General features: G+C 41.8%; 1 protein-coding gene across 5 annotated transcripts in view; it reads right to left on the reverse strand.

Annotated features, from left to right (window-relative positions):
- CDH9 (cadherin 9) overlaps positions 1-10,861 on the reverse strand; it is a 79,966-nt gene extending 69,105 nt beyond the window's left edge. For all 5 annotated transcript variants that reach the window (XM_074897861.1, XM_074897858.1, XM_074897857.1 and 2 more), the window contains exon 1: positions 10,617-10,861. In XM_074897861.1, the coding sequence (XP_074753962.1) occupies positions 10,617-10,847 (231 nt within the window). In that variant the 5' untranslated portion in view covers positions 10,848-10,861. The remainder of the gene's footprint in view (positions 1-10,616) is intronic.
- Positions 10,862-11,461: the final 600 nt, after the last annotated feature.

Below are 11,461 nucleotides of genomic sequence, written 5' to 3' on the forward strand. Positions count from 1 at the left end.
TCCCCAGGTGCTCTAAGAGAAGCCGACGCCAGAGAAGATCACCCTGGCTGAACAGGGAGCTTTGGCTCCAACTCAGGGAGAAAAGGAGAATTTACAGCCTTTGGAAGAAGGGGCTAGCCACTCACAGTGATTACAGAGAGGCTGTGAGGCTATGCAGGGTGGAAATCAGAAGGGATAAAGCCCATCTGGAAATTAATCTGGCTTCAGCAATCAAGGATAACAGGAAATGTTTCTATAAGTATGCCAGTAGCAAAAGAAAGACCAGGGAGAGTCTCCATCGCCTGATAGATGCAGGAGGAAATATGGTAACAAGTGATTAGGAGAAGGCTGAGGTGCTTAATGCCTTCTTTGCCTCAGTCTTTAATAGCAAGACCAGTTGTACTGAGGGAATCCAGTCTCCTCAGCCAGAAGACAGAGACGGGGAGAACGACACCCCTGCAATCCAGGAGACAGTCAGTGACCTGCTGCTTCACACGGACACACACAAGTCTATGGGACCGGATGGGATACACCCGAGGGTGCTGAAGGAGCTGGCTGGGGTGCTCGCCAGGACTCTTTCTATCATTTACCAGCAGTCCTGGATGACCGGGTTGGTCCCGACTGATTGGAAATTGGCCAATGTGACGCCCATCTATAAGAAGGGTCGGAAGGGTGATCCGGGAAATTACAGGCCTGTCAGCTTGACTTTGGTGCCCAGGAAGCTGATGGAGCAGCTCATCCTAAACACCATCATGCAACACATGAAGGACAACCAGATGCTCAGGCCCAGTCAGCATGGGTTTATGAAAGGCAGGTCCTGCCTGACAAACCTGATCTCCTTCTACGACAGGATGACCTGCTTATTGGATGAGGGAAAGGCTGTGGATGTGATTTACCTTGACTTTAGCAAGGCTTTTGACACCATTTCCCACAGCATTCTTCTGGCAAAACTGGCTGCTCGAGGTCTGGACAATTGCACACTCTGCTGGGTAAAAAACTGTCTGGACGACCGGGCCCAGAGAGTTGTGGTGAACGGAGTTATATCCAGTTGGTGGCCGGTCACGAGTGGTGTCCCCCAGGGCTCGGTTTTGGGGCCACTCCTGTTTAACACCTTTATTGATGATCTAGACTAGGGGATCGAGTGCACCCTCAGTCAGTTTGCAGATGACACCAAGTTGGGTGGGAGTGTTGATGTGCTCGAGGGTAGGGAGGCTCTGCAGAGAGACCTGGACAGGCTGGAGCCATGGGCTGAGGCCAACTGGAGGAGTTTCCATAAGGCCAAATGCCGGGGGCTGCCCTTGGGCCACAACAACCCCCAGCAGCGCTACTGTAGGGTCGACATAGCGCTGAGGGATATGGTGTATTTGGGAACTGTCAGTGTTATGTTAATTGTTGGACTGGGTGATCTTCAAGGTCCTTTCCAACCTAGATGATTCTGTGATTCTCTGATTCTGAGTCTGAGAGAGGAAAGTAATGACAAAAGGAGGAGACCCAGGAGACTAATTTTTCTTCTTTTATTTGATCTTAAAATACTGATTTTACTTTAAGAGCAGAGATTCTAATGAAAATATATTATTAATTCTTCTTCATAACATGTGTTTTAAAAGATGGATTTGGAATATATGCATGCTAGATGGAATATGTTGAAAATGTGATGAAATCTTCCCTCAGCTGAATTACATTTCCTAATTATTATTTATCAACAACATATGATTATTTAGGATTCTGTTGGGGGTTTTTTTAACTTATCATACTGCTAAGTCAAAAGATGTCAAAGAAACATGCTTAATAGCATTTACGTGCTGTACTGAATGCAACATTTTTTCAAATAAGACAAGTGGGATGCATCTATAACAAAGTGGAGGGCACACTTGAAACACTGAAAGGATAGTGCACTTGTATGTTCTCTCATGCTAAGAATAGGTGGTTCTTAAAGTGTCTCTATGGAGGGAAAATAACTAATCTAAGAAATCCTTATGGATTGATTACATAAATTGATTAAAGGCACAAGTGAAAAAGTAAGTTCTCTCACATACTCTAAAGGCAAGATTAAGATAAAATTCAATACATAAACCCCCCAATGTTAGGTTATTAATAAAAAAAAATATTTTTACAGTGGATGAGAATATGATTCAGGATGGAGAAACTGAGGTTACTGTAGAGTTTGGCACTGCGGTGTTAAGAGCCATCTCAGTGGGCCATGCATGTGGGCCATAAACTTCTTCCTCCAAAACTGCTCAGAGTGGTAGCTGAGAATGGCCAAGGCCTCAGCAACAGATTGAGAGGACATGGTGAACTGGGATAAAACTAATGGATTAAGGACTTCACTGGTCCCATTTTCTGACTTCTCTGCTGCTTTGCATATTAAGAGGGACCCTACTCTGGACTTTCCTGGTGTACCAAAGGCAGTAAGCAAGGTAATGTGAAATAATATTTCCAGGCATTAGTACATTTTCAGTCTATATTTACAAGGAAACACTATCCAACTCCATTAAATAAGGATAAAATCCATGCCGTGTAATGGGGTAATTGAGTGAAGTTGTGTATTAAGTAACAGCAAGTCTAGTGAGGTTGGTAATTCACTGAGACTTCTTGACTGTTACATAAAGTTCTTTTGATCTTGTTTCTGTTTTCTTATAAGGCAGACTGCTATGGTAGGCAACCTCACAGACGTCTGAATATTTGTAAGTGCAGACTACAAGAAACAAATGGTGGTATTTAAATAAATGTTGTACCCCAACCCCCTGAAAAACAAAACAAAACACGCCATTCCCCCAAAAAAACCCAGTCTTCAAATATTTTTCTTTTCATTTTATACTTCTTAATAAGATACACAGGCAAATTTAATTAATCAAATTCAGTGGTTACCTGGATGTAGAACAGAGATTTTCTTCAGTTTGCATCCAATTTAAATGATGCTTATGACATGCAAAGCCTAGTTCTTTTTTCTTTTTTTTTTTTTTTTTAATTGAAGTTATTAAACAGGGGGTTATTCATAAAGCAGTTAATTTGAGCAGTGCCAGTTCTTTTTTACCTGATTTTTTATTTCCCCCTTAATATGAAAAATAAAGGCTGCAGGTGCACACAAATGTTGATGTAGTTGTTTGTTTATTATTTTTAAATTCTGGGATATGACAGGTGTCTGACTGTATAGTTTATGATTGGATCTAACATGCATTGCATGGAACTTCACACATTATCTGCGCACCAAGATTAGGAGCCTTTGAATAGCAAAGTGCGTGTTTGATATAGGGAGAGACTATCTTTCATGTAAAAAAATTAATTGGGTGACTTAAAGGAGATAAAATCTCTTGTCTCTTGAAATCACTTGAGTATATTGTTTCAAAGCATAAAGGACTGTGTTTTCCAAAATGGCTGTTGGTTTTCATTAGACCTATTTCTTCATCCCTAGGGATATTTAATAATGACTGGAGTTAGAGATGGGATGTTCGGCATTTTGCACAACTGATTTCCATTCAGTGGGTATCAGGTAAGTTATTTAAAAATGTAGATACATAAAATCAGTACTAGCTTTGGAAAATATAACTAATTATCCCTTGGCTACTTGGTTAGAGCCTTCTGTGCATTTTAATAGCTTTTTCTTTAATTAATGAACATCATTCCCAGCAACATTTTAATACTTGCTAAATTGCATGTACTTCTTTTAGATTATTATCTCTTGGGATTGTTTGTTTAGGATGTGAGTAAATTTGATAGGCTTTTCTCATAGCAGGTCAGTGTTTTAGATTTCATTTCTTAAGTTTCGTATGCGGCTTTAAGTCAGTAGTGGCTGAGAAGTTAGATCTATGGCCCCTATTTAGTGAAGGAAAAGGAGAACGCAGAAACGAAGGAATGCCACAGTATGATACACAGTCAGGTGTTTTATTTTTCAACCCCTTCATATTTCACAAAATATTGACAATAGGTTTTTTTTTCCTTTAAAAAGAAATCTCTCTCATACATTTAATTCTCAATGTTGTGTTGTAATCCACTTTTTCCTTTTCTTTTTTGTGAATTCTTAGTAGGCAGGATGAGTATTATGGTTCCCCTCACTACACCCTCTGAAAATTCCTCACATTGATCATGTCACTGAGATATTCAATATTCACAGTAGGCAACAGGCATCTTGAAAGAATATGTTAATTTCTTACAAGTACACCAGACCTATTTTTTAGTTACTTCTTGTCACAGGGTGAAGCCTATCCACAAGCATCAACTGGATAAATGAAACCCTGATTGCATCTGCCAGCTCTAACTGCTTAGATTAGTCTAGTATGTACAGGAAAGAAACAAAGAATCAGGAATGATGGAGCTGTTAACTACTTTCAATTCTTGGAAGATATTTGGGAAGGAGACCAGAGGGTGAGAGTAACCCTAGTAACAACTGCTATTTGGCCTTAGATATGGGGAAAGAGGTCATCCTGTGGTTACTTGGGTAGTGAGGCCATTGGCTGACAACAATCTAATTTTAAAAAGCACTACTTAAGATGTTAACACCTCAGATATGGGGGAAAAACTCCTCCCTCCAGGGACCTCTCACAGCAAGTGGGGCCTGAGCACAACACAGAAGTGTTCTCACAGGGACCAGACTGCCAGCCAGGACTTGGACAGTCCAGCTGTCAAAGCAAGTGTCCAGTTCCTCTGTGTCCCAGCTGCTGGTCTAAAGTCATCTGGAGGGCTGAGCAGTGGGAGTGAGAGGTTTGTGGATGTCACAGAATAGCTCTCCATCCCATGTACCTATCCTTCATAAAAAAAAATATGCCCCTTTACGTCATAGAAATGTTCTTACCACATTGCCAATAACAGAATGCACTCATAACAAAATAAAGCATCAAGAAAGTAGCATTACTAAGAAAACACAAACAATGACCTAACAGATTAGAATTGTTTGAAAATTGTTCTAGAGTGAAAAAACTAATTATTTAATATTATGGCTATGATCCCTTAGAATTCTATTTCTTGATAAAGTTTCTTAATTCAGTTTATTTAATTTTTAGTACATTTATTATTCTACACCAGTAACCCATCTGCTTGTGCATATCCATATTAAAGAGGGACTGGATAAGAATACTTGCTATGAACTAGTCCCCACTGGTTGGAATAAAAGTGCTCTCTCTTCACACATACCAGTTTATTAATTACCATCACTCTGAGCAGGAGAATACTAAACCTGAGATTTAAGCCTTTCTCAGAATAATATTGTTCCAAAAAGTTGTTGCTTTTTTTTTTTTTTTTTTAAAATTCCTTAGTTGACTTGTAGCAGCTCCCTCTTGGTTTTGTATGTCACATGTACCTAGGCTAATTTGAACTAGCTCAAATGTATTTACTGTGGTTCACTGAGGACAAAACTTTGATCATTTTGTCTTGTCATAAACCGCTCTAAAGTTAACGCAATCTTATGTAGTTTATCACTTCAATATGACTCCATGTCTTTGGAAAATAGGATATTTGGGGTGATTTCCATGTGTTTAGAGAATCAATAATACTGACCTCTCTTTCAGGACCTCTGTACAATATTTTGCAGTGAAATGTGAAAAATCTCAACATGTTATCTGGATTATAAGAAATGAATCATTTCAGATCCAACTGTTGTACAGTCCTTTGGTTTTGGTTGGGTTTGGGGGTTGTTTTTGTTTGTTTGGTTGGTTTTTTCCTGGACTTTGCTCTATGGTAATAAGGTTTAATGGCTTTTAGTTAGTTTGGATAAGTGCAGTGTAAATATGCATCTCACACACAGAATCATCTAGGTTGGAAAGGACCCTGGAGATCATCTAGTCCAACTGTTCACCTAGCACAATTCCCACCTACAGCATATCCTTAAGCTCTAAATTGACCCGACTCTTGAACACCTCCAGGGATGGGGACTCCACCACTGCCCTGGGCAGCCCATTCCAACACCTAACAACCCCTTCTGGAAAGAAATGCTTCCTAATATCTGGTCTAAACCTTCCCTGGTGCAACTTGAGGCCATTACCTCTTGTCCTGTTGCTTTCTACTAGGCTAAAGAGACTTATCCCCAGCTCTCTGCAACCTCCTTTCAGGTAGCTGTAGAGGGCGATGAGGTCTCCCCTCAGCCTCCTCTTCTCCAGACTAAACACCCCCAGTTCCCTCAGCCGCTCCTCATAGGACATGTGTTCCAGACCCTGCACCAGCTCCGTTGCCCTTCTCTGGACACGCTCGAGTCATTCAATGTCCTTTTTGTAGTGAGGGGCCCAAAACTAAACACAGGAATCGAGGGGTGGCCTCACCAGTGCCGAGTACAGGGGTCAGATCCCTTCCCTGTCCCTGCTGGCCACGCTATTGCTTCACAAGCCAGGATGCCATTGGCCTTCTTGGCCCCCTGGGCACACTGCTGGCTCCTGTTCAGCCGGCTGTCAATCAACACCCCCAGGTCCCTCTCTGACTGGCAGCTCTCCAGTCACTCCTCCCCAAGCCTTTAGCGCTGCTGGGGGTTGTTGTGGCCCAAGGGCAGCCCCCGGCATTTGGCCTTATGGAAACTCCTCCAGTTGGCCTCAGCCCATGGCTCCAGCCTGTCCAGGTCTCTCTGCAGAGCCTCCCTACCCTCGAGCAGATCAACACTCCCACCCAACTTGGGGTCATCTGCAAACTGACTGAGGGTGCACTCGATCCCCTAGTCTAGATCATCAATAAAGATGTTAAACAGGAGTGGGCCCAAAACCGAGCCCTGGGGGACACCACTCGTGACCGGCCGCCAACTGGATTTAACTCCGTTCACCACAACTCTCTGGGCCCGGTCATCCAGACAGTTTTTTACCCAGCAGAGTGTGCGATTGTCCAAACCTCAAGCAGACATTTTCACCAGGAGAATGCTGTGGGAAATGGCGTTAAAAGCCTTGCTAAAGTTAAGGTAAATTACATCCACAGCCTTTGCCTCATCCAATAAGCAGGTCGTCCTGTCATAGAAAGAGATCAGGTTTGTCAAGCAGAACCTGCCTTTCATAAACCCATGCTGACTGGGCCTGAGCATCTGGTTGTCCTTCATGTGTTGCATGATGGTGTTTAGGATGAGCTGCTCCATCAGCTTCCTGGGCACCAAAGTCAAGCTGACAGGCCTGTAATTTCCTGGATCGCTCTTCCGACTCTTCTTATAGATGGGTGTCACACTGGCCAATTTCCAATCAGTCGGGACCTCCCCAGTCATCCAGGACTGCTGGTAAATGATGGAAAGTGGCCTGGCGAGCACGCCATCCAGCTCCTTCAGCACCCTCGGGTGTATCCCATCCGGTCCCATAGACTTGTGTGTGTCTGTGTGTTGTAGTAGGTCACTGACTGTCTCCTCCTGGATTGCAGGGGGGTCGTTCTCCCAGTCTCTGTCTTCCGGCTGAGGAGGCAGGATTCCCTCAGTACAACTAGTCTTGCTATTAAAGACTGAGGCAAAGAAGGCATTAAGCACCTCAGCCTTCTCCTAATCACTTGTTACCATATTTCCTCCTGCATCTATCAGGCGATGGAGACTCTCCCTGGTCTTTCTTTTGCTACTGACATACTTATAGAAACATTTATTGTTATCCTTGATTGCAGAGGCCAAACTAATTTTCAGCTGGGCTTTATCCCTTCTGATTTCCACCCTGCATAGCCTCACAGCCTCTCTGTAATCACTGTGTGTGGCTAGCCCCTTCTTCCAAAGGCTTTAAATTCTCCTTTTCTCCCTGAGTTGGAGCCAAAGCTCCCTGTTCACCCAGGGTGGTCTTCTGTGGCGTCGGCTTTTCTTAGAGCACCTGGGGACCGCCTGCTCCTGAGCCATTAACACTTCCTTCTTAAAGAGCACCCAGCCTTCCTGGACCCCTATACCATTCAGGACCATCTCCCAAATAATCCTGTCAAGTAGGTGCCTAAACAAGGCAAAGTCAGCCATGTGGAAGTCCAGGATGTCAGTCCTCCTTACCCCTCTCCTGAACTCTCTAAGAATAGAGAACTCTATTAATATTTCATGATCACTGTGCCCTAGTCAGCCTCCAACCACCACATCATCCACCAGTCCTTCTCCGTTCACAAAGAGGAGATCCTGCAGGGCGCCTTCTCTGGTCAGTTCTCTCACCAGCTGCGTCAGGAAGTTTTCTCCAACACATTCCAAGAATCTCCAGGACTGGTCTCGTTCTGCCATGTTTTATTTCCAGCAGATGTCTGGGAAGTTAAAGTCGCCCACAAGAACAAGGGCAAGCAATCATGAGATTTCACCTAAATGCCTATAGAATATCTCGTCCATCTCTCTGTCCTGGTTGGGTGACCTGTAGTTGACTCCTACCATAACATCTGCCCTGTTGGCTTTCCCCCTGATTCTAATGCAAAGACACTCCACCCTGTCTTCACTACACCTGTACTCAAAGCAATCATAGCAGTCCCTAACATACAGAGCCACCCCACCACCTCTCCTTCCCTGTCTGTCCCTCCTAAAGAGCTTGTAACCATCAATTGGCACACTCCAGTCATGGGAGACATCTCACCATGTTTCTGTGATAGCCATGACATCATAATTTTCCTGTTTTATCACGGCTTCAAGCTCCTCCTCTTTGTTACCCATGCTGTGTGCATTGGTGTACATGCACTTCAGATGGGCTGATGTTTTGCCCCCTTCCCTCTTCAAATCCAGTGTAAAGCTCTGTCAGTGAGCCCAGCTAAGTCCTGACCCAAGATCCTCTTCCCGCTCTGGGACAGGTGCATTCTGTCTAATGTCAAAAGGTCAGGTGCCCTGTATACCAACCCATGATTGAGGAATCCAAAGCCCTGATGGTAACACCAGTCTAGGAGACACCCATTCATCTGCGGAATTCTCCTGTAATCTTCCTCATCCATCCCCCCAACCAAACGGATGGAGGAGAACACAATTTGTGCCCCTGACCCCTTAAGCAGTTTTCCCAAGGACCAGAAGTCTCTCTTCATTGCTTTAGGCCTTCTCCTGGTGATGTCATCACTACCTACCTGAAAAACCCGGAGAGGGTAGTAATCCTTCAATCTCACTAGGGTAGGGAGTGTTGCTATGAGATCCTTGATCTGTTGTAATATACCACATAGACATTCCTTGTGTGAAAAAGACATTGTGATAACAGTCTTGATGTAAGCTTAATTGAGGTTTAGAATGACATAGATGGTTTGGAGTCCATTCATCTACAGCAGTGGGACTGAATCTAGAATCAGCTCTTATGTTTGATATGTACTTCTCTTTGATAGCTTTCTATTTTTACAAGAAAATATTTCTGTGAGACTAAGTAGAACTTACAGCTATAGAGATCCGTATTATTGTGTACTGTATTTTATGTTTTCTTTGCAAGTTTACTCCATACTTAAGATACTTCCAACTAAATTTTATTTAGAAATCTCTTTATGCAGTTAGTTCAGTTTTTATTGATGATCCCTTTGCCTACAACAAACCTTGTTTCACTGATAAACAGATATAGCAATGGAATTATTGGCTTTCATCTTATTTCCCCTACTGCAAGTCAGAGTTAATTTCACTGAAAACAGAATTGTATGGGTGTAGTATTGATATAAATAAGGTCACAATCAAGTTCATAGTTACCACGGTTGGTTTCTTTGATATTTGTTACTTAATAGAGATGATTTTGTATTTTCCAGATGACCATGCCTCCCATAACCAGAGATATTAACAAATGTTCAAAAATATTTTGAGGTCTTTTAATAAAAAATGTCTCAATCTGTTTAGTAGACACCAGCAAGTGAGATTGCTACCTGATGATCTGACTAGTAACAGCATTATGGATGAATGACAGAAGCTGGAATGGACATTTATTAACTTAAAAGATACTAAGATAAACATTTTCTTAAATTTTAAATAATTCTGGGTGGTTGCTGTGTGTATTCTAGGTCTCTACCAAGATTGTTTAGTTATACCAGACCACAAGACAGATCTGTTGATGGTGAGACACCACAAAGGGCTAAAAATCTGGAAAGCTTTGAGTTGTGTGTTATCAGGAAAGGTAGAACTACAGACAGATGGAATTCAAAGATGTGTTTGTCAACAATAGCTGATGTAGATAGGTCTCAAAGAATGGAAAGTCTTTCAAGCCATTAAGTAATGATTTCAGTTTATTGCAGAAATTATGAAAACCAGATCTCATACTTTATCCATACTTGGAATCGTGAATAGACAGAAGTTTTATCATGAATAAATAGAATACTATATTTCACCTGAGGAAATACACATCCCAGTATACTGGCAAATGCCACGAGGTAGATGAATGAAGACATAAATCAGGGATATGGTGTAGCTGGGAACTGTCAATGTTAGGTTAATGGTTGAACTGGATGATCTTCAAGGTCTTTTCCAACCTAGACAATTCTGTGATTCTGTGAAATTCTCTATTCCTTTAACTAATATTTGTGTTCCAACAGTTGAAAACTGGAAATGATTCAGTAATAAAATTTGCATGGGCATATATAATAAGAAATTAGAACATTTTCATTTCCTATTCTTTGTCACTACTTCATCTCTCCCAGAATTTGAACAATTGTGGAAGTGGTCCGTGACTTGTGTTTTTTGACTTAAATGGGAAATTGGGATCATTGCTGTATGAAAAGCAAAACAACTCTGGAGAAGGGAAAATACCAAAGGTGTCAGGTACATCACCTCTAAAGAATCCTTTAAACAGAAGGCTTACCTTTCCCACATATTGAGTATCTGGACCTGTGTACTCCTCCAGCAAGAAAAATTGATTCCACATCCAACCACGTTTGATGCGACGCAGTGTTTTTCCTTCGTTGTCTGACAATGCTGTTATCCTTTCACTGCGTGAGTGCTTATTAGTCCTTTTTTGGGATGGCATCGTATGAATTGCATGAAACATAGAGCTCCAAAGCAAAACTGTCAAGAAGGAGTAAGTCCTCATCATTTACAAAGATTCTTTTAGCCTCCACTCCTCTAAATAATTCACCAGAACAGATTTTTCAAATGTTATATTCCTCTTGTAAGTAGGACCTAGGGGATGGAAAAAAATATTTGAGTAAGTTGCAATAACTTTATTTCCTTTAGGCCATGGCCTTAGGGAAACAGGAATACCATTAGCCTAGTGATCATGACAATAATCCATGGAAATTATATATAACCATAAAAATTATGCAGAGAGTTTTGAGTTCTTTAATGTCTCTGTCATTTTCTTCTATTTCACACTCTCATACTGTATATAGACATTAGTTTAAAGCAGAATCTGAGCAAAATACTTCTTAATCTGAAAACTTCAGCTGCCACCAGCATCTTGACAAAATGGAACAGCCCAAATAGTAAGAAAGCTTCCAACCTAATCTCTTCCAGCTCAGCCTGATGCTAACCCCTTTTACTATGCTGTCTGCAAATACAAAATTTCTGTTACTTCATGACTAATACAACCCCTTCATCCCCTTTGCTGACCTCCAGTTGTCCAGAGGATGCATTTCTGTTTCTGCACAAAGGAACTCATAATATAACATGAAGTTTAAAGTATTATTGATACCTTCAAAATATTTTTTA

The sequence above is a fragment of the Athene noctua genome, chromosome 2, assembly GCF_965140245.1.
Source record: "Athene noctua chromosome 2, bAthNoc1.hap1.1, whole genome shotgun sequence".
NCBI classification, from domain to species: Eukaryota; Metazoa; Chordata; class Aves; order Strigiformes; family Strigidae; genus Athene; species Athene noctua.